Source organism: Eutrema salsugineum, unplaced genomic scaffold, assembly GCF_000478725.1.
Source record: "Eutrema salsugineum unplaced genomic scaffold, Eutsalg1_0 scaffold_12, whole genome shotgun sequence".
Lineage (NCBI taxonomy): Eukaryota > Viridiplantae > Streptophyta > Magnoliopsida > Brassicales > Brassicaceae > Eutrema > Eutrema salsugineum.
In genome coordinates this window covers 7,600,155-7,623,089 of record NW_006256895.1, presented here as the reverse complement: position 1 = coordinate 7,623,089, position 22,935 = coordinate 7,600,155, and the positions used below count along the sequence as shown (strand labels likewise).

The 22,935-nt window shown below is 31.9% G+C and overlaps 3 protein-coding genes across 4 annotated transcripts; all 3 read right to left on the bottom strand.

Annotated features, from left to right (window-relative positions):
- Window positions 1-2,863: 2,863 nt before the first annotated feature.
- On the bottom strand, window positions 2,864-9,927 carry LOC18025590 (cellulose synthase-like protein B3). 2 transcript variants are annotated; one of them, XM_024160290.1, is made up of 9 exons: window positions 9,665-9,927; window positions 9,132-9,462; window positions 8,270-8,395; window positions 8,014-8,136; window positions 7,079-7,279; window positions 6,830-6,965; window positions 4,011-4,192; window positions 3,513-3,863; window positions 2,864-3,400 (listed from the first exon to the last, which is right to left on the bottom strand). In XM_024160290.1, exons 1-9 carry the CDS (start codon window positions 9,925-9,927, stop codon window positions 2,864-2,866), a joined length of 2,250 nt encoding a protein of 749 aa, XP_024016058.1. The 2 variants fall into 2 exon arrangements, with proteins under 2 accessions (XP_024016058.1, XP_006408795.1); XM_006408732.1 differs by having other exon boundaries at window positions 9,132-9,450.
- A 6,483-nt stretch (window positions 9,928-16,410) lies between these two features.
- On the bottom strand, window positions 16,411-18,413 carry LOC112089162. The gene is made up of 6 exons (XM_024160140.1): window positions 18,284-18,413; window positions 17,955-18,193; window positions 17,056-17,257; window positions 16,887-16,981; window positions 16,707-16,808; window positions 16,411-16,620 (listed from the first exon to the last, which is right to left on the bottom strand). Exons 1-6 carry the CDS (start codon window positions 18,411-18,413, stop codon window positions 16,411-16,413), a joined length of 978 nt encoding a protein of 325 aa, XP_024015908.1.
- Window positions 18,414-19,583: 1,170 nt separating this feature from the next.
- LOC112089161 lies at window positions 19,584-22,729 on the bottom strand. Its single transcript, XM_024160139.1, has 5 exons — window positions 22,422-22,729; window positions 20,996-21,435; window positions 20,745-20,936; window positions 20,052-20,665; window positions 19,584-19,913 (listed from the first exon to the last, which is right to left on the bottom strand). Exons 1-5 carry the CDS (start codon window positions 22,727-22,729, stop codon window positions 19,584-19,586), a joined length of 1,884 nt encoding a protein of 627 aa, XP_024015907.1.
- Between the last annotated feature and the right edge of the window lie 206 nt (window positions 22,730-22,935).

Genomic DNA, 22,935 nt, shown 5'->3' with positions numbered 1-22,935 from the left:
CTCAAATTCTTTGTGCCCTTGCTTACCGCAGAAGTTACACGTTCCCAAGAACCTTTGAGAAGTCTGACCGTTCTAACCATTCTTGTTCTTGAACTTTTGGGTGTTCTTTGGTGGCAGCTTCCCTATGCCTTTGTCCAAGCGTTCTTTGTTCTGCCACTTGCCTTACTTTTTGTTTTGGTGTTCAACCATGTTCATGTTGTGTACACCAACACCAATCTGTTCCCAATTTGTCGATTCCACACGAAGTCTGACAATCAAGTCCTCAAGGCTCATCTTCTTTTCCTTAAGTTTGAAGTAATTCTTGAAGTCTGTCCATCCTGGAGGAAGCTTCTCAATGATGCAGCATCCCTGATACACCGCCCCCGACCTGCTCCATCAGTGGTGTCGAATCCACCATCTTGTACTGCTCAAATTTCGCAAAAGTGAATTTCTGTGAGTTTGAATCCTCAATGTTTATTGTATAGGTAATCCTAAAGTTCCTTAGAAGTTTCTGTGTTTCGTACACACCAAACAAAGGATCATAAAGGTTATTTTGAATGTAGCCTTTGCACAAATGTCGCCATGCTCCCAAGCTTGAACACTCGCAAGTACACGCAGATCAGTATTATCTTATAGGAGAACAGGTTTCACTTTGCAGGTCTATTTTTTCAAATTCAACGTTGTCAGATAGAAAAACATCTTCCTCTATTAGACGCTGTTCCATCAAACTTTTTAGGAGTAGCGAAATGGTTCGCTGCTGGAACTTTGACTGTCTCGACGGTGTTCCCAGCCTCTTTGGATTTGTTGTCCATCTCAGTTGTCATTCTGCAAAACAGCCAATCAATAACAATTTAATTAGAAGATAATTAAATCACAAGAGTTTCAATTAGTAAAATCCAAATTAAACTTTTTAATTTTGATACAGAATTAAATCATAATAAAAACTTCTATCAAAACAATTAGAACTCCTAAAAGCGCGTTACAAATCAAACCTCCGCAGAGCGTTCGTCAAAACGTTTAAGAAACGCGTTTGATAATCATTTTAGGGAACCTCCGCAGGGCGTTCATCTAATCAATTAATGATTGCCGACACATTTATTAAATGTTCACAAACCCTAAAAACCGTTTCAAAATCAGTTGAAAAGCGTTTAATATAATCGCCTCTACAAAACTTTTTGCTAGACTAGCATTTAAGAACGTTTTTATCGTCTCACAAGAGGTACAGAAATTGTTTGAAAAGGTTTATTTACTCGCGATTAAAATATGTTTGCTGTTTATAAAACAGAAACCAGATTTCTTTGAGTTAAGATTGTAAGACCAAAAATTCGCACTTAAGACAGGATTACGATTTCAGTACGAATATATTAATAAACGTAAGGAAAGACAAGTTTTAAAAACCGCAGTAAAAGAGACGAATAAAAACCAAATAGTGATGGCAATATAACTCTCTTTCTTTAACTCAAAGAATCTCCCTTAGTTCGGCGGAATAATCAATAAATTCATTAGTCCCAGGATACAACCATTGAATCATATATCGCGAACACTCGATAACGGATCTATCAAACTAATACTACGATACTCTCGAATAAAAAAACTCACTCTTAGTGGTAGAAAATTGAAGGAACCACTGCTTTTGTATTTTCTGTGTGATATGATTTTTTTGGATTAAAATAGATATTTTTCTCTTAGGAAAGGCACTCCAATATTTAGGAGAAGAACATAGAAGAAATTATTTCCAACTACTAATGTGGGACTTTTTATATGTCTTTCTTTTCCTTTTTATATTCACAAGGCTTTTCTTTGGGAAAGCGGCTTATTTGTGTCTCAACTGCATGAAATGGTACCAATTAGTACTTGTAAAATCTTGTTGTGCCCACACATACCTGAACTATTAATAATTTGAATATTCGTACCCAAACTCAATTTTCTTTTGGCCGAAACATACATTGACTTTTTTTAACTGTTAGTTAATCCCATCAAATTGTTAATGGAGCTGAGTTACCTACCATATTGGAATCTCCGTTGGACATATATATGTAATACAACATCGTTTTGTAAAAAAGAAAATTCTAGGATTCGAAGCCTAATTCAAATCATGCACCTTCAAAAAAAAACAAAGACGCTTCTTGGGGGAGAGGTGCATGGTTTGAATTCTGGAATTTACAAAACAAAAAAAAAATATTTTTGTTTTACACAAAAAAATATCCATCATATACACGTTCCATCTGGGATTCCAGCGTGGCAGATGACTTAGCTCCGTTAACAATTTGACGGGGTTGACTAACGGTTAAAAATTCAATACATGTTTTGGCCAAGAAAAATGAGTTCGGGTACGATTACAAATTATTAATAGTACAGGTATGTTTGAGCATATCAAAATTATACAGGCACTAATCAGTCCATTTCATACAGTTGAGGAACGAATAAGCTGCTTTTTCCCGGTATTTCCTTCTTACAAGTTTTTCTCTTTATATAGAGCTTTTTTTTTTTTACAAGGCTTTCCTTTTTTACAAGGCTCTTCTACTTAGTCCAAATGCTTCATTTTGATTCACACATACACATATTTATAAAGCCCACAAGGTCTTATAAATTTTATTCAAACAAAACTAACCCAAAAAAAAACCCCTTCCATAAGTAAAGCACCGCAGGATAAAAGGATGATGGTCCTGTCGCAGTGCCGCATCGCTGGAGAGAATCAGAGTGAAACCGATACAAGAAAAGCACGAAGAGAAGTTTTTTGGGAAAGATGTTGATAACGCTTTGATGCCATGCGCTCGATTATATATATACATTTTTAAAAAGAAATTGCTTAAATATCACATATTGATAGATACAATGTCATGAGATAAAACATAGTTTAGTTGCATAGCAAACCCATATGCTGCTACTTTTCGACAGAAAAAATAACAAAAAAAACGACTAAAAAGGCAGCTTTATAAAGAGTAGATGATGGGATACCACTTTTTCCGTCATAAAACAAACTCTTTAGTAATGGAAGGAAAACCATAACCACAAAAGTACATCCAGATGCCTCTGCCAGAGCCGAACCATCTCTTTCGTCACTGCGACTCCATAGTTGTAGGCCCACTAAATAATCAGCTAAAGCGGCTAGATTCACCAACAAAATAAATGTGCCAGGCAGATAAAGCAAGCCGTCGATTTCAGAGCTTTGACCATCATCTTCTTGTTGAGATTGTCTGTCTTTAGACCCTAACTTAATATCAGGCATAGTCTTTTTGGTGATTCTGAACACAGTTTTCGAGATTCCGAGAAGCTTAAGTGTGATATCAAATATGCTGAATAACGAACCGCAAATGTTTGCACACCATAGTTGTACGGAAAAATCAGGGCTCGTAAATCCCCGTAGAGTGTAAAAACATGGCATCCCCAAAAGTGTGAAATTTATACCTAAACGAAGTCCCTAAAGCAGCACTCACAGATATTAAAAGATTAGTATTTTACTAATTGATGAAAATAAATAAATCTATGTTGATGGCATATAATATTAATCAAGAAAAGAAAGAGAGAGTCACCTTTGGATATAAGGGAGAGTTGTTGAGTAGGCAATAAGCAGGCAAGAGACAATAAAAGAGCACAGGTAGGAAACCTAGACCCATCATGGAAATGGAAAGATAAGCCAACCGCTGTCGGAATTCTATTTTTTGGTGAAACATTCCGATTAATGGACTTTGTTTGTTGAAGATAATCTCCAACCCGCCCGTGAAACATCGCCGCTTGCGGAGCATAGCCTCTAATCCTACCGGTGGCGTACAGCCTATAAACGCCGGTGGATCCGAAGATATGAGTGAGCTAGTCCATCCTCTCGAATGGATTTCAATACTCGTGTTCACATCCTCTAAAACTGAATCGTATAACCAACCAATCTGCATGATTTATATTTTAAAAATGATCGTTATTGACCAAACGCCTAAAATATCTTGGAGTTATAAGAAAATATGCATATCATATTATTATGTAAAATAAAGTTGCTTGATTTTAGATTGGGATAGTTAAAGTTTGAAGAGAATTACGGTTTTTCCCCAGCTGGTTTGGTATTCATAATGCAAATTTCCAACTTCTCTAGCCGCTTCTAAGGAGTATGTAAGTGAATGCTGACGATTTAATTTTCCTCGTAATGCGCTGACCACTGATTTCGTCATCTCTATAGAATGTCCAAATACTTTTGATAAATTGTCGTCCGTCAAAATCTTCCCTTTAAGAAATATCAACATGATCATTTTTCAAAAACGTGAAAATGTAAATAAGTAATATAGAGAGGTTTTTAAAAATAGTATGAAGTAACCAACTAACTATAAAAAATGTAGAAATGGGAAAATTGTAAAAATAATACAAATAATATGCATTGGTTTGTTGGAAAAACAGAGATGGTGCACCTATACTATTTTTACAATTAGTTAGTCACTTGGTACATATGTTTTAATGTTGTATATAAGTAATTTAGACTTCTCTTTTCACACAATAAATTTCTGCAATTTCTGTAATTTTAAACTTAATATGTTAGGTTTAAAACTAAATTTGTGCTATTTAATATTATTTTTCATTTGTATATGTTTTGCAAAAATGCACACATCTATATCTCATAGAGATGGCGTCTGATGTTAAAATTTTGTGCCTTTAGAGAAAACCATCTTGGGAAGGTGATAGTATTGAGATGATACTGATGGATAAGAAAATAAATATTCAGAATTTCGATTTTACTCATAATCTATTTTATGTGATAATATATCAAAACCCTTACATATTCTGCCATTTACCAGTCTATTAGTTACTTTTAATTGTTTAAAAAACAGTTCTAATTAGATTTTATGTAATTTTTAATACTTTAAGGGTTTGAAGATATTGGCCCATATTCAACCAAGAGACGTGTGTTATCATGAATATAATGTTTGGCAAGGTGATTGGAAGTTATTTTTTTGGCTTCAAAGTACATATAAATGAAGATACTGCGCCTTACATGCAATAAATACTATATTCTTCTAATGAACTCGACCATTATCAGAAATATTCAGTCCAAGACGGATCGTTTCTTTCTGGATTCCACAAATTTTGAAGATATCCTAAGAAGAAAGACAGACCCGGCTGTATTAACTGGTAATTATCTATTTTATTTCAAACAAATTCTTATTTATTCTACTTAATAAAGCATCTAATTAACATAAATATTTTCCATATATATATATATATATTCATATATAGAATTAGTTGGAATTGTCTCTGCCGTATGAGATCTCTTATTTGAACAAGGACAGTATACAGTAAGTTATGAAATTGAGGACGCAGAGTAAGTTTTACTTTATGTTCTTATGAAATTACATATGTATACTTGTTAGAGTATTTACTTTAGCTTAACAAGTACTTATTGTTCATATTGTAGAGCACTAGAGCGTATATTATGTCTTGTGTTGCATTTGGTGATATTGCTCAAGATTTCAATGATCAGTGGATGCATAAAAGAACTTATCATTCTGTATGTGTTCTTAGGTTTTAGAAAATTAAGGAATGAAGAAGTAAGTATAAATTAAGTATTATAATCACATATATTCCGTAGTATTTATATACAATATGTATTTAATTGTTACTGCTAAGAAATATTTTATTATATGTAGATCAAGATGATAGGCGGATTTATGTTTATTCTATTAGAAGTTGTTCGCAATATTTAATAGATCCACTAATACAAGAAGCCATCGAATTCAGAAACAAGTAAATTATTATTGATTTAAATATGTGACGATGTTTTACGGCTAATTACAATACTAAGGTGTATTCACATTAATATTTTAGGTTTCTACCAGAGATGAATTTTGGATCAACTTTTGATAAGTAAGAACATCTTCCAATGAATCATATTTAATTTGATCTATAGATATTTAGGGTTTTGTAATATTTATTTTTATGCTCTGTATTTGTATGAATTGATTTAAAACTAAAAGTTTTACATTTATTGAGTAATCTGTCTTTTTATTCATCAATTTTTATGCATGTTTGAATTGGATGTGTTTAGTATATATATATTTTTTGTCGTTAGCCTAAATACCTGGTATAGTTTAATTAGTATACAGTTTATTATAATTTATTATAATTAATATACAGTTTACTGATACAAGTTTTATTATTGTGTTACATACTTCATTTTTGGACCATCGAATCCATCAGAATTCTATAAGAGTTTATTATAAATTTATGAGATTATGGGCCTTATATGTTAGTTATACTACCCATTAATGTCAAAGCCTCAAAAATTAGTATACATTCTTCTACTTATCATTTTATCATGTTTTAATGTACTTCAAAATTGTATTGAGTTTTTAAAATATGAGTGGTTTTTTTATATTATATGTGTTTTAATAGTTATAACTTTATAATATATATTTCTATTATGCTATCTCAATTGCTTTCTTTACATTTCAAACCAATCGATGTCCGAAAATTCACATGTCCTTTATATGAGTGACCAAAGTCATCAAACAAACAATTATTCAACATCCTTCGACTATAGAAACAATTTTTTCAAACCCCAAATATACATTTTCTTTAATATTACCCCTGGCCACCCATGGCTGGGTTAGAATCTAGTAAATATTACAAATGCTTCCCATCTACTTGCCTTAAACGCTTGACGAAATAAAGATGGAAAGTACTATACTGAGTAATGCATTTGATAATACATTATGATTTCCTAACCTTTCGAGTTGTAATCCCAACATTAATCTTTTTTTGTTGTTGTTGTTTAGTATATGCACGAAACTTTTCTTTAAATAATATTTTTGAAGAAACATATGAAAGTGTGATATAACAACAATCTCTTATGATTATGCACAGTACTTACTTGTGGCAACTGAAGAAAGACTTCCATCATCTTCTAAATCATCCGGTGTTAAGCCGTACATAATTTTTCTAGTGTGAAAGCAACCCGACCCTGTGTATATCGCTCCTTGAATCCCCGCGACGCCCCGTTCCATATACTAATTTCCAAAATTTAAAGTTTTATTAAAAAAGCAAAAATTAAGTACATGTACAGGTTTTTTAACATCAAAATAATCCAAACTATATATAAAAAGTAAGGAAGAAATCGCACTGAAGGAAAGATGTTGAATTCATCAGCCTTAGAGTCCCTGAAATTTGCAGAGTGTTGAACAAAAGCAATATGGTTTGGATTCATCGATTCTTGCAAAAATATACACATTGCTTGTCGCACGACATCTGCTTCATTTGCATACATGTCACAGTCTACATTCAGCATGTATGGTGCATTTGTCATCAACCCCGTCACTCTTACCTGGTCAAATGATCATATGTCATTGTAGATCTCAAATTTTGTTGTTATAAGACTGATAAAATTGTAATGGATCATTCATTGGCCAATGATAATAAGTTTAAATTACATTATGGGATCTCAGCTTCCAAAGAAATGTCACCATTATTATTTATTTTTAATATCTATGGTTTTATCAACAAATAGATCTTTCAACAATCAAAGCGGGATTTCACCTTACTAAATATAAAAAGTGATTGCAGGCATATCACATGGAATATTATGTCTAGAGGTATACTTCATATATTCTTACTATTTTACCTTCCATTACATAGACATATATATATATACATGTGGTTAATTCCTATTTTAATAATTTTATAACGAAATGATGACAATTAATCAACATGGTTCTAGGAATTATGGATTTTGAATTTAAAATCAATTTTCATTGTGAGATATATAGGCCTTTCCGAGATGAGGACGAGACTAACCCATCATCTCTGGAATACTACTACGAGACCTTCCACTTGCAACGTGGGAAGCCATTCATCGGGTCAATAAGGAGCTATGATATCATTTTAGGATTCAAGAGTTTCTGACTCAAAATCATTTAACAATAAGTAATCTGGCGGCTAATGAACCTTATATATATATTACTATAGAAGTGTCTGGGATTATTTAATACCAGATTAACACAAAACAGTTACTTTAAAACTATGAATAAAAAATGAGCGATGTGTAGAAAAATCGTTAACCAGAAAGTTCAAGGCTCCAGCTTTGTAATGATGAACATAGTTTGGTCTTTTCTCTCTTGAAATGTAAACTAAATGAGGGACCTCTTTCTCGTCTCCCACACCACCCTTATTCTCGAATATCACCTTCACATACACATGTACAAAGTGCAATATATAACTAAAATTAATATAACTGCTATAGGGAACCTGTTTGATAGTTTTTCTAATGTGAATGACATTAGTTTGATTAAAAATTACTTTGGTAAATGGTAATTACCTTAACAATAGTTGAATGATCATTTGGTTTTGTGTTTGAGAAAGCTTCAAAATCATCGTCTGCATCAAACCAATGGGAATCTCCGGTGGCATCTTCAACTATCTGGCTTATCTTCTCGTACTCCATCTTTAAATCAATTCAATTTACAATTTTAAGAAAGATTCACTAACATGAAAAGTCAAGAACATAGATTCAAAATATGTGGTTATTGGTTGGAGTCTTCGGAGTCTACTAGTTTAATAAGAAGATTTGGGATAAAAAATAGGTAAATAGTAAATAGGCAAAACAAATGAAGTAAATGGCAATAAAAAATAATCAATATTTCATTATTCTTATAGTACTCTTCACTTAACTGTTATGGAAACATGATGTTTCTCTGTAACGTGTTATTTTTTTATATAACATGTTACTGTACTATTAAAGTATGCAGCTTAAACACTATTGATTGTTGCCTCGAGTATTTCCAATGAAGTAAAACAATATATATGTCTGTAGTTTATTAGGTTGTGTTTATGTTGGTCAGAGCACAATAGTTTTATTTTTTGTTTGTCAAACAATTTCAAAGTGTAAAAAAAAAACTTGCATAGGAAACAGCCTTTCTTTATTTTGCTTTTAATCTTTTCTTCTGCAATTTTAGATATATTTTTCATTTTGGTTAATTTTGAGTTATGATTGATTAAACAAACTAACTACACTGCTGTGTCCTCTCTAAAAAGTATTAACATGATAGTTTTTTTTTTTGGGTGCAACAACATATTAGTTTAATACACATGGTATTTTTTTCTTGTTAACTTAGTCTAATCTGTTAACATAATTAAACACACAACGAAAATTTTCAAAAAGAAACAATTGAATTCGTTACCTTCGTCATTTCCCAGTCTTTAGTGAATTCAGGATCCTCTGATGAAACCACGGGGTTCAAGAAATATATAAACGGAGCTCTAACTCTAACGTTGTATTTCTTGCAGAAAGGAACCCAAATCTTGGCGAACTTGCAAGCTTCCTTGAGAGAGAAGTAAGTGAGAGGTGAGCATCCATCATCCGACACATAACAAGCTAGTTTGTTCGCCGGATAGTTCACAGCTAACAGTGAGAGCACAGTGTTCACAACAATAAGCGGCGGCTCCCTGACCGGATCTGCCGTGGGTACAAACATATCCACCGAAGGAAGGTCATGAACCCTGAAATCAATTATTACAGGCATTTTATAAAAAGATTATTCTCGAAATGTTTACTACTCAATTTAAACATAAAAATGAATAGTATTTCCTGAGAGGTCAGCTTACAGCTAGGTAGCAGCTTACGATGACTTACAAATTTGTAAAGAATATATGCTTTTAACTAAAAGCTAGGTAGAAGATTTTACATAAAATTGCCTCCACATGAAAAAGGTACCTTTCATCAAGTCTATCTGGATAAGGTTTATATTCAGCAGGACTCCATGTTATGTTGGTAATAAGCAGCCACGTGAAAAAGAAACAAAATTCATAGAGGAAAGCCATGACCCAAGCGATGTCGTTTTGGTTCATATATAGAATCCGGTACAAGAGAAGAGAAAAGAGAAAGCCGAGAACAGTGAGATTCAAAGCTCTTCGAACATAGCTTTTGTATGAAATCCTTTCGTAAAGAGGAAGGGGGGAAAAGCTTGAATCCGCCATCGAAAGAGTTTTCTTGCGGTTTTTTTAGTATATGTTTTGAAAGGGTTAGATAAAAAAATTGTGTGTGACGTCTATATATAATGCGTATTAGTGCTAAAAAAAAACAATATGACATTTTATCCCTATTCTAAAAATTGGCCACTAGTCGTGGATTTAAACCGTGGTAAAATATAAACCATGGCAATTCATGGATAAACAGATCAATAAATATAGAATATCCAATTAATTCGCACTAAGACCGATTAATCTCCGCCTAAAACGATTAATTTGATGAGTTCAACTTATATTCAATACGAGAGAATCCGCACATATTCGCGGGTCTATTTTAATTTATATTTTAAATAATTTTGTATTAAATTTTATGTTTACTATTAATATTTTTTTAACATATTTATATTTTTTTATTTCTTCTTAATGATATATTATTTGTAATTTTTTCTATACTAATTCTGTCTAATAGTCTAATTTTTCTCCCAAGATAATAAGCAACTAAAAAATCTAGTATTTTAGTTTTTCTATAAAAACAGAATAATTCACTTAAAAATATATGTTGAATATCAGAGAGAAATATTTATTTGTTCTTCGATCCTTATATTCTTCTTATTCTTGTAAATCTTACTAATTTAATACTTGTTAATATACTTAATTTATCATTTTGAATTTTTTTGGTTATATATATATATATATTATTGATTCCATCTTTTTATATTTTGAAAAAAAAATATATGACATTTCAATACCTTTATTTTTATTATTATTTTTAATAACTTTTATCTTTTTAATTATTTATTAAATATTCTTTGTGTTTTATAATTTTATTAGTTGAAGTTTTATATAAAATTATTTGAAACTTTTTAACTTATTCAGTCTCATAATTTTTGTCAGTTGCATTAAAATTTAATTATATTTTTAATTTAAAAACGAAATTTAAATCATTTGAAAAAAATAAAAATGTGCATTTAAAAAGGTTTGTATTATATAATATTTATAAGTTCTTATTTATTTAAATTATATTTAAATTTCATTTTAATATAAATATATATTTAATGTTTATTTATGTTTTTTTAATGTGTTTTAATATGTTTACTTTAAATTTGATTAATTATTTATTTTATTCATATTTAAAGGGGATGAGTGGAACTCTATTCAATGCTGACATGTCACTTAACTGGAGAGAGTTGACCAAGTTTTATATATAAAATATTTATCAGTGAAAATTATAATATATTATACTTAATATATGTTATGTGTTTTATCTACTCTTGACCATAATATTATAATTATAAATTATAATAGATTAGTATGTTAAAAAGATATTAAAAATATCAAAAATTAATCATTGCTTAATCTTGGATTTTTTTACTAGGTGGTAGGCCAATTTGGATTTAACCCATGCATCAGTAAAAGATGTCCCTCTTATTTTAGCCAAAGAATATCTGTCATGTAATATTATTTTTAAATAAAAATAAAAAAAAAATTAAAAGATTAAATAGTTAATCAACTCTTTTATAATATATATATATATATATATAATGTATATAGTACGTAACCCTTTTAATGACGTAACTTAATAGGTTTACTTTGCCTTTGACGACAATAAATAGGTTACTTCAACTCTATTTGAGGTCCTTAGAATGCACTGAGCTGGCTCAATCAATTCAAAGTCAACTCAAACATGTCACATGCTCATGTTAAGGAACTATATGTTTTCTTAAATCGAAGGAACCTTTTTCGAAGGTAATCAAGACAAGGATACCAGAAAATTGAGTTACTAGATGAAAGAAATCCCAGAGGTAACCGTGCTGAACTGATTACAGTCTCAAAAACAGAGCACTGTAACAAAAGCAATCCTACAGAGTACTGTAACAAAAGCAACCCTCAATAACAAACAAGAAAGAGGGTTGATAAAAGATAATTTCTAGATCAACTAACCAAGTGTACTCATATCATTGTAGGGATCAATCTAAATGCGTTAAGATCAGACACTAAGAATGCATGAAACTCTTTAATAGAAAATTCAAAGAAATATTTGTCTAACACCCCAAATGAAATTTAAAGAAAATCTTAACTGAACACGCAAACCATGAACTTAAGCAACTACTAGCAACTTAAACATTCAAATCAAAGGAATATTAATGACAAGACAAGAAAGCAAATTGGCAACTTAACTGAGGTCTAATAGCAATAACAAATATGGATCCTTACATGGGGTTATTGACTTGTGTGATTTTTAAGCTAAGCTATGATGGTCAAGCACTTAAACAAATGTTAATCCTTAGACCTTATTCACTAATTAGGATTATTTCATTTCCATGACATTAATTAATAACTTTGTTAATTACCTATTCAAGAACAAATTTTTATTTGTAACTAAACACTCAACAACCATTAAGAACAAGATTAAACAATCTAAATACATCTTAGACATCCATATCCATGGGCTAAGAAAGTGAATTCTCTAAAAAATTCATTTGAGAATTTCATCAAACATCTTCAGTGCATGAAATTTTGTATGATCTAGATCAACTTGATTTAAGTTAATCTAGCATTAAGAACACTAAACAGAGAAGGGAAGCATATATCTAAACCCTAAACATCATAGATCAACCCTCAGATCACCTACCCCATCCCCTGGATCACAAAAGGTCTACAACCTAATTATGAAAACCCCAACAAATCCCATAGAAGAAGTGTTAAGGATCATGATTAAAGAAGATAGATTAATTAAATAAAAAGATATTGAATTAACTCAAAATATCTCTAACAATCTCTCAAATTTTCTGAACAGAGAAAAGTGTTCAACGAAATGATAAAAGATATACCTAGAAAATTAGGTTGTCTGATGCAGCTGCTTAATGTGGGCTGGCCATCTTGGCTCGGAGGTAATGAAATTGGACGTGGTCTGCTGATGCCAGGCTTAAGATGTGAAGTGCGGCTTGGGCTCAGAGGAGTTGGCATCGATCGTATAGCCAATGCCAGCCTCTGCTCTGACTTCTCCTTGCTCATTTCTCCTTCCTTGCACCTTTCTCTTCCTCGTGGCCAACTTCATTGCCTCAAACAAGCCTCATCTGGTCCATTTCCTTCCTCCAGTCTTCATTAGTTTTCATAGCATCCAAAGGTACCAAAAAAGACTCCAAGATGAAACAAAATACTCTAGGACCAACCTAAGACTCATTAACACCTATATTCACTAACACTGAGGGTCGATTCACGGCTTGAGTTTTAAATTTATAAACCCTAGCTATCTGTAAGTACACATCAGATGTAGTACTTAGGGTGTTGATCTTAGGGTGAGGTGTCTTTTCTACAGAAACTCCAGGCAGAGAATTAGTAAACGGGTTATAAGACTAATACAGTTTTTATAGGGTTTTTGTGTGTGAGAATTGTAAAGATGCAAAAAAAGGAAAAACAAATAAATAAAAATTGATGTAGGCAATTAAAAACGAATGTTGGGCCAACAAGATTATCTTAGGGGATGTTCGATTCATGCATGAATCAAAAGCTCTAAAAACTCGATTCTACCAAACTCTGGGAACTCGAAATCATGGATGTATGACTAGCCTGTTGTCGCAAAACCAATCAACCAATCACTCTCAACTCGATCAGTAGCTTTTGTCTCTGACTGCGAGGAAGATCATGCAGTATAACACAACTTTCATTTATGCTCACAATGCCCTATAAGTAGCTTTGGTCTCTTATAGCACTATTGCTCTTCTAAAGCTAGATCTGGTAAACATATACAGCGCTGTCGTGGGTTCATTACTCCTAATATCAGTTTTTAGTTCGTGACGCTAACCTCAGGCAGTATGAACAAACTTAGAAGAAAAGAGATCTAGAACTTGGCTAAGAAAAACATGTAAACTTAATTGAACATGGACTCCCCATTGATGGATCCCTTAAACAAAGATGATGAATGCATAATCGAATAAATTAGAAAGAAACAAGAAAGGTTCAAGAGAAATCTCTATCTCCCTAAACAAAAAATTAAAAACAAAGACTTTGATGACCAAAAAGAATAATAGAACATAAAGCATGCCACATCTAGGGTTCATAAAGACATATATTTTATAGTGCTTCAGGTCTCTTCTGATCGGACAAAGAATTTCCTTGAATGTGAGATCAGATGAAAATCGAACGGGCCTAAAAATGGGCTTTCATGATGTTTTTAGCTAGGCAATGGGTGGGGGTGCTCGAGGACCGGTCAGAGTGGTTTGGGCCCCGAATCGGAGGCTCGTCGGGCTGCTTGATTGGACTTCTTGATCTTGATATAATTTTTGATTGAACCGTTGGATCGTCCTCATATCAAATTAATAGAAATCTAGCTGGTTCCTCTTTATTGTCTTCAAATTTGGGCTGGATCAGACAGTGAAAAACCATCATTTAAAGCTGAATTTTGAAGGTTTGAAGCTGAGCTGAAAATCTGATTTTTCATCAATTTACAAATTTTTTTGTTAGCCTGAAAAGAGTCCTGAAACAATAAATATACCAAAACCGTTATAAAAACACTTAAAACTGAATCAAAAACTTCTAAAAGCATAAGAAAACTTTAGTGAAATTGGTTAAACACATGGTGTTATCAATTGCTCAAGAGAGCAATGAAAATGCAAGTTAAAGAGTCAAAACTATCTAAAACGAATGCAAGAATTGACTAAATAATGTACCTATGAAGGGTGTTGACAAAAAAAAAAAAAGCGAAAGACCCATGGACATAATAACGATAAGTAAAACCATGGGGAGATAATGGCCGACCAATTAGCCTTTTGCTGCAATACGATTATGCAACCTTAAAGGACTACTTGAGCGTTGTATAATGATCTCTTGTCTAATAAGCCATTTACAGATTACACTAAAAAAAAAAAAAAAAAAAAAAAAAAACAGACTTTTTACAACAGACTTATTTGATGTAAAAAAAATTCGGACGATTTCTATAATTTTATTTCGTCGGAAACTAAGTGTTACAGTACAGAAATCGTCGTAAACTCGATGTAAAATTAAGGACAACTGAAATTCGTCGTAATATTGATGGAAATAAATCGTCATAAAATCGATGTAACTTTTACATCGATATTATAACAGTTTTCCGATTTTATAAATACCAAAAATATTAATTTTTTTTATTTTGACGTTAAATCGTCGTAAAATTTCGGTTCATCGTAAATTTTGACAATGTATTATTACATCGAATTTATAACAATTTCTAAAATAAATTATTTTTTAATCTGTACACTACAAAAAAAGAGTGTTTTACATCATTTATTTTTTATATATGCATCAGTTTTAAATGATGTAAAAGAATTTTGCATCATTTAAATAAGTGATTCTGAAAGTGGTGATGCAAATAGTTTGCATCAGTTATATAATTTTTTACATCGATTTTTAGAATCGATGTTACTATGTATCATTTGAAAGAAAATGGTGTTAATACTTACATCATTTAATATAATCGATGCTAATATTTGTTACTGTTATAATAACTGATGTCAAATGATATATCATTTGATAATAAATGATGCTAACAACTGTATCACTTATAACAAATGATGTCAATATTTATATCATTTGTGTGTAATTGATGCTATTATTTGTTATGGTTAACAAAAATAATGTCAAATGATATATCGTTTGTTAATAATTGATACTAACAATTGTATCACTTATAACAAATGATGTCATTATTTATATCATTTGTGTGTAATTGATGTTAAAATTAGTATTAGTTAACAGAAATGATTGTAATAGTTATATCACATATAACAATCGACGCATAAGCATTTTGTGGTTTGCATCATTTTATAGAAAAATGACATTAATTTAATATATTCATAAACGTCATTTTAGGATATTAAAAATAAATTTAAAAATTTTAAAAATATTTACAAATTAATATTAAATTATTCAATCAATTAATTAAAAACTTAAATCTAAATTGCATATTAATATATTAATAACTGAATCACAATGAAAATCTAAATTGCTTATAAATTGCATCATCCAAATGAAAAAAACTGTTTAAAAACATAATTAAACTAATTAAATAAAAAGTTCCAAACTAATGTTGAAGATGCCCACTATAATCTTCAATCACCACCTTTCTAATTTCTGTTGGTATCATCTCCCATTTTCTGATTAAAAATAGACAACAAAATAAGACTAATTAGAATATCATCTGAAATTTAAAACCTATTAAATTTATAAATAGAATTACATTTCACCTGAGAATTGGTAGGATTTGCTAAATTCTTGAGAGTTGGTAGGATTTGCTAAATTCTTGAAAGCAACCATAAAATTTTCAGTCAATGCAATTGATGCCTAAATAAACACTTTAAAATATCAGTTTTCTTTTTTAATTATAGATTATATGAATACAATATAAATTACAAATGATCAACATACATGTTCGCCAGATTGAGCAGCAAGTATCTGTTGAATGAACATACTCATAGATTTATTTATTTCTTCTAGTCCTTTCATATGTGTCTTCATTCAAATATAGGCTTCAGAATTTTCTATCTCTGGTGTTACTAGAGTAGTTTTACCAAATAACTTTGAAGGTGTGGATCCACGTCCGACACAACGTATTCGTCCTGGCTGTTCTGGACCAAACACTTGGGCATATTCATCATCTAAACTAGCTATAACATTGGCTGTGACTTGTCTTGATGGATTTTGAGTTAACAATGTTGTAAGTGCTTCCTAAAAGTGAATTAAAGTATAATATTCAGCATAATCAAAAGAAAATTTATCAAAGTAGAAATGAATCAATTAAGAATTGAACAAACCCCACGTGTTTTAGCTTCCTCTGATACAAAGCTTCCATCAGATTTCGTACGAGTTGCAACGAAGAATTCAGCTCCACTTGGTGTTTTTTCCGTCTTGATTGTCTGGTACATGCAAAAATCATATACATAATTAGATTTAATTCTCATGTATGAGACATACAATATAGTTTTTTTACTTACAATCTCACGTCTTTTCCTTCCAAAACTCTTTCTTCCACACAAATGAGGCATAGTGTTCTCCTTTTGATTCTTTGTATTCCGTTCTTGCATTTTTTAAAAGTTCAAGAATAAAAATTTACATATATTTGATATATTATATAACAGTCTATCTAGTAAATAACCTATACATTCCTCCTTTCAGTGAACCGTAAGCATACAAAATTACGCCATTGACTTTCAGGAACATTATTGGGTCGATTTTGCATCGTTTCAGTCTGATCATCCCGTTTGTAATCTCTCCAAATACGTGCTTTGAAATTGTTGCATCTGCTCCCTAGAACACTCATCACATACTTCCTTCTTGTCGTTGGGTTATCAAACCAAAATTTTGCCTACAAGTTTACAACATCAGTAATGTATCTTTTGAGCCAATAACTCCATGTGCCGAGAATAATTTGCTGTCATAATAAATTATTGATAAAGAAATTAGTATTTCTCGTAACTCAAATAAAACTACACGAATATTTGAGTTATTTTACAAATGTACAAGCAAAACCACATAAAATAGTTAAAAAGAAGCAGTTTAACAATTAATAATGTAGTTTTTCATGATGTATATAGTTGATAATAATATATTCAAAAATAATCAATTATTTTTAAGTTTTACAAAGCATATGTATAATATTTTTATTTTTTTTAACAATAATCCATAAGTACTAAAAACATCCAAAGTAATTCTGTTTTTTATGAGTAAAAATAAAAAAATCCAAATTAATTATGTTTTTAATATCAAAAAATATTAGTTTATATATATACAAATATTTATTGTGTTTTTTTTAAATATTTAAGTGCATCATTTTGTATCATGGAATGTCAATTAATGTACACTTATCGATTGTATTTATTTGAGATAAAACTGTATTCTTGGGTATAGTTTATATATCGCTTATCAGCCTTATTCAGATCAATAATTAAAGTGTTGAAAAATAAATTTATTCTTTTAAAAATAAAAATATTTCTATTTTGTGAGTTAATATCTCCAAGTATCCAAAACGTTTTAACACTATTTGTAAAAATACATGGATATACCTGAATTACATCCCACACCTTATCTTTTGTGTTGTCACCAACCAATCTCCATTCAGTGTAGTCAATAGGTAACAAATTCACATCGTTACTTAATTGACCCAACCATGATCCAAGTAAACCTCCAGAATCTTCAACAGGTTGATCGCTATTTCCATCGAACTGTACTATTACTTTGCAATTTTGCAATTTCCAAACATCTCTAGCTGACACCAGTTTTCCTTCTATGTTCCCAGCCGGATCTTGTTAATAATTATAGACATTATGAGAAGCTTATTAGTCTAAGATAAGTCAAATCAGCATAATATATTTATAGAATCTATTTACATTACCTATGACTTTTACATTCCATTTGAAGCTTTTGCAATTTTGAGCAAGTGTAGGAGGAGAATCATAAGTTATATCATCTGGTGTTTGTGTTTCTGAATCCTGGATATCACTAAAAGACTGGAAATACTCCATAAACCTAAATTAAAAAGTCATATTTAGTTAACAATATATAATATATACAATCAAGAGTGACAACTTAAAGCATACATATTACTCTAACTAGGTGGCTGGCCCTCGTCCTGCGCGGGCTGATGATCTTCCAAAGTTTTTTGAGTTTAAAAATGTAATATTCAAACCACATTTAGAAAAGTTTTTTGCATTTAAAATGTAATATTCAAACCATATTTGGAAGCTTATAAATTTGATTTTTATAATGTTAAATCTATATACTTAAAAAATCATATTATAACAACTGATCATTTACTAATGTTTGAGTTCAAACAAACAGAGCTATTTAAAACGTTGTCATAATTAACACTAAGTCATAATATAAGAAAATCCAAAAGATAAAACAGTTTAATATAAGAAAATTCAAAAGATAAAACAGTTTAAAAATACCAATGACTACCAAAATCTCATAACTAATATCGAATGTAATCTAAAACATACTTTTACTAGCAAACAAAACAACCTATTCAAATCAAACGCGAATTTCTATAAATGTTTTCAAACACGTCTTTGTAAACAACATTCATTATCTTCTTTTGTGCTTTGCCATTCTTATCTGTAATAAGAATCTTCAACCCTTGACGTGTTGTAACCCTAGACACGACGACTTGACCATGAGAGAATACTGGCTTTGGTAAATATAATCCCACCTTTTGTAGAGTCTGACCCTGACTTTTGTTTATAGTCATAGCAAAAGCTATGGTAATGGGAAACTGCCTCCGGCGCATTCTAAAAATAAACCTCGCTTCTAGTGGTGACACAAACATTCTAGGTATGATAACCGTTTTTTCTATTTTCTTCCCGGTGATATGGCTTGCCTCGATTACATGCCTAGCTAACCGAGTAATAAGCAACCTCGTACCATTACACAAACCACCCTTAGGATCAATATTTCTAAGCAACATTATTGGAGCTCCTATCTTTAACTTGAGAGAATGATTTGGCAGCCCCGTTACCTTTATACTATTAAGGTACTCCTGTGTATAGACGACTTCGTCCATTTTGCTTGTGTTTGAAGTATCAATGCTATCGGCACTAAGGTATTCATGTTCCTCACTAATCAAAACATTTCAAACTATTTTAGTACTGATATATTTTATAATATAAATACGTATTAAAAGGAGTTGTGAGAAATCATATAACAAAGACCTGTGAGTTCTGATAGCATGAATTCATTGATAACATCGACATCCTGATTCCGTGGACTGAGTATTGCCCTTTCCTGAAAAAAACTGGATCACGTGTGGTTGTGTAAGATTGACCATAAATCTCCGAGACTATTCTCTTCACAGGATCACCTTCTCCGCTTATCAGAAAATCCGCTGGAATTTCTAATTCATCTTCTATGGTATCATGAATATTTAGTTTTCCATCACCAATATCCAAGATCCACTTGGCAAATTCTTCAATTTCTTGATTAATGAAATCATTATCGCCACGAAGCAGTCTCATATTTGTCTTTAGCTGCAGAACTTTGCAATCAGACCAAATATGAGACGAATTCACAGTTGCCAATATAGTCTCTGAGATGTTGCCTCCGACATCAACGGCAAGTATTTGTCAAAAGTCACCACCCAAAACAACGACCTTTCCACCAAATACCTTATCACACTTTAATATATCTCGCATAGTCCGATCTAGTGTCTCAAAACAATGCTTGCTCATCATCGGAGCCTCATCCCATATAATAAGATCGGCTGCTTCAATCAACTCTGCTTGGTGTGATCCAGAACTCACATTACAGAATCTATACTCGTTCACAACCATGGGTATTCCAAACCGAGAATGCGCTGTTCTTCCTCCCTCTAATAACAATGCTGCAATGCCACTTGATGCAACATTGAGAACTATTTTTCCTTGAGAACGAAGAGCAGCGCCTAAAAGCCTCCATAGGTACGTTTTACCTGTCCCACCGTATCCATAAACAAAAAACATCCCACGGATACCTCTTGTAACTGCATCCATTATATCATTGTAGATATCCTTCTGTTCATTGGTTATTGTTGAAAACAACTTGACATGATCGTTTGCAAGTTTTGCACGATCGTATGATTTCTCGTCCCAGATTAGATGATTTGATTTCTTATACTTTCCAATATCATCAGGGACTGGCATCTCTCCTTTATAGTCGGATAATGAATGACCGTTTCTGCACATATACCTCTCTATTTCCAGCAAACCAAGATTCTTATACTGGGCTTCAGTCAACACCAAACCTAGTAAACCAATAAGTATGTTAGCAACTAAGATAATGTGATTCTTGTAAAATAGTTTATTATTTCGAATCCATCATACCTGGGTCATTCTCTTCACGCCTTTTATGATATAAGAAATCCTCAGTTAATATTTCCCAAGTAGCATTCCAGACGTTGATCGGAACTGCTACACTACTCGAAAGAAGCATTATAGCAAAAAGCTTACGAAGAAACATTCCAGTTCCCCAAAGACTGGCCTCTTTAATTCCTTCGATGTATTCTTTATCGTCGTCTAAAAAACCAAGCGCAAAGCATGCTTCTCGAAAAGAAACTTGCATCTTCAAAAGAAACATGCGTCTTTATCGTCGTATATAACACCATTAACCTTTTTTGAGTAATCGAAACTCTCAGGGCCCTTTACTATATTAAGAAGAATTCTCAAATGATATGCGTCTTCAACTGAAGGTGAGACATACACCAGCCTGCCTATGGCAAAACCTTGTTTTCGTATTTTCCATTTCCGCTGCTTTGAGACCCAAACGAATTTGGTTGGGAAATCAGCATATGTTTGCGTCTTTGCCAAGGCATATTCGTTGTTTGCCTCCATCCACGCTAGAAATTGTGACTGCCCTACCGATGCTTTGTTTAACACTTGGTCAACACTCTCTCCTTCGTGATATATACACATTTGTTTACCAGGCAAATGAAACGAAAGTTGCACTACTGTCGTGGTTCGGTACTGTATAGGAATCTTTAGAAGCCTCCATGAAGATTCATATGGTGAAATGTACCTAAGAATGAGCAAATAAAATAGAAATAAATTTTTTTTTTTAATTACACTTAAGTAATTATTAAAGTGATCAAATCTTAATAATTAGTTTTGGAAAGTTACCTGCAATTGTAATGTTGCTCAACCTCATCTTGGGATATAACGGTTTACCGTCTTCATCCTCGATCGCTGCTATAATGTAATCTGGGCCTTTGTTTATATATTTGAATATGTACTTTATAGACCGGGTTTGATTGCACCACTCAATGTTAACATGTGCCTGAAAACGCTTTAAGAGATTTGGATTATATGGGACAACATGTCGTTTATCACACAAAATACCCCTCTTGAGAATGGTTCTTTGATCTATACGACGCCTATAGATGGGGAAGCCATCATCATCAATTTTAGTAACTGATCCAGTAGGCTTAGGAAAGAATTTTGTACACCTTTTCTCATGCATACAGACATTTTTTGGATTGTCATCACCGCATGGTCCACATATCATCAAGTCTCCAATAATTTCGTACAAAACTGGATCCAAGTCTTTGTCCGGTATCTCCGCTGATATAAATCTATCTATGTCCTCGCCTGTTGGTAGTTTGGATTCGGGTTTCAAAAAAACAACCATGTGGGCATGTGGCAATCCTCTTTTTTGGAATTCAATGGTATACATTGCTGAAATAGAAATAAAACAAATATAAATAAGTTTAAAATATATGTAATAAATTGAATTAGTATCTATACTTAAAGTATAACTTGACACGATTTATATATTATGACTCTTTACTTATATTTAATATTTTTGACATACCTGAATTAACATGGCCAATAACGTGGTCTTTCGTTAGATAATTTACTAAATTATCGAGCTTCATTTTAAAAATCCTGCAACAAATATCTGGTCGATCCTCGATCTTTAGATCATGTTTTTGCAAAAATCTCGTTATCTCAGGCCACTTTGGATTGCAAGTAATTGTTATGAAAAAATCCGGGTATACGTAGTACTTGCATGTTGCCATCGCGTCTAGATCATGTTTCCTCATGAATCTCTTACTTCCAGTGAATGAAGCAGGTATAAGCACCTTTTTTCCTTGACCAGAAAGATCATTATTGCCACGTTCACCAGCTTGTTCAATCTTATCAAAGTTGTCACACCTTAGCTTCGTTTGATTATGCCATATATAACGAAGCCTATTTGATTCTACCATTGTATATGCGTCAACCAGAAACTGTTGATACAATCTCCCAGACATCATAATGATTGGGGATTCTCCATGCCTGTCTTGAATGCGAAATGCGAAAAACTCGCGCATTGTCACGGTTTTCCGTTTTCTTCCAGATGTATCAACAAAGCCAATATCGATACCTAATCTAAAACCATCTTCACCATACGGAAATAATAATGGACTGGAAAGGTAAATAATCCGGATGCAACTCACTTATTCGGTATAAACCTCCAGACTTGCTTTGAATAACGATGTCTCTTTTTTCTGTTAGCATATTGAAATCACCAGGTACC

Coding starts and splice junctions, on each gene's coding strand:
- LOC112089162 (XM_024160140.1), bottom strand. CDS start 18,413: ATGGAGTATTTCCAGTCTTTTAGTGATATCCAGGATTCAGAAACACAA. Junction 17,258..17,954: donor AGGTGTGGGATGTAATTCAG/GTATATCCATGT, acceptor GTAAACTTGTAG/GCAAAATTTTGGTTTGATAA. Junction 16,809..16,886: donor GAAGGAAAAGACGTGAGATT/GTAAGTAAAAAA, acceptor TGCATGTACCAG/ACAATCAAGACGGAAAAAAC.
- LOC112089161 (XM_024160139.1), bottom strand. CDS start 22,729: ATGCGCGAGTTTTTCGCATTTCGCATTCAAGACAGGCATGGAGAATCC. Junction 21,436..22,421: donor GACGCGATGGCAACATGCAA/GTACTACGTATA, acceptor GCTCATTCTTAG/GTACATTTCACCATATGAAT. Junction 20,666..20,744: donor GCGTGAAGAGAATGACCCAG/GTATGATGGATT, acceptor TTGGTTTACTAG/GTTTGGTGTTGACTGAAGCC.
- LOC18025590 (XM_024160290.1), bottom strand. CDS start 9,927: ATGGCGGATTCAAGCTTTTCCCCCCTTCCTCTTTACGAAAGGATTTCA. Junction 7,280..8,013: donor CTGGAGCCTTGAACTTTCTG/GTTAACGATTTT, acceptor TCATTTGACCAG/GTAAGAGTGACGGGGTTGAT. Junction 3,864..4,010: donor AAACCAGCTGGGGAAAAACC/GTAATTCTCTTC, acceptor TAAATCATGCAG/ATTGGTTGGTTATACGATTC.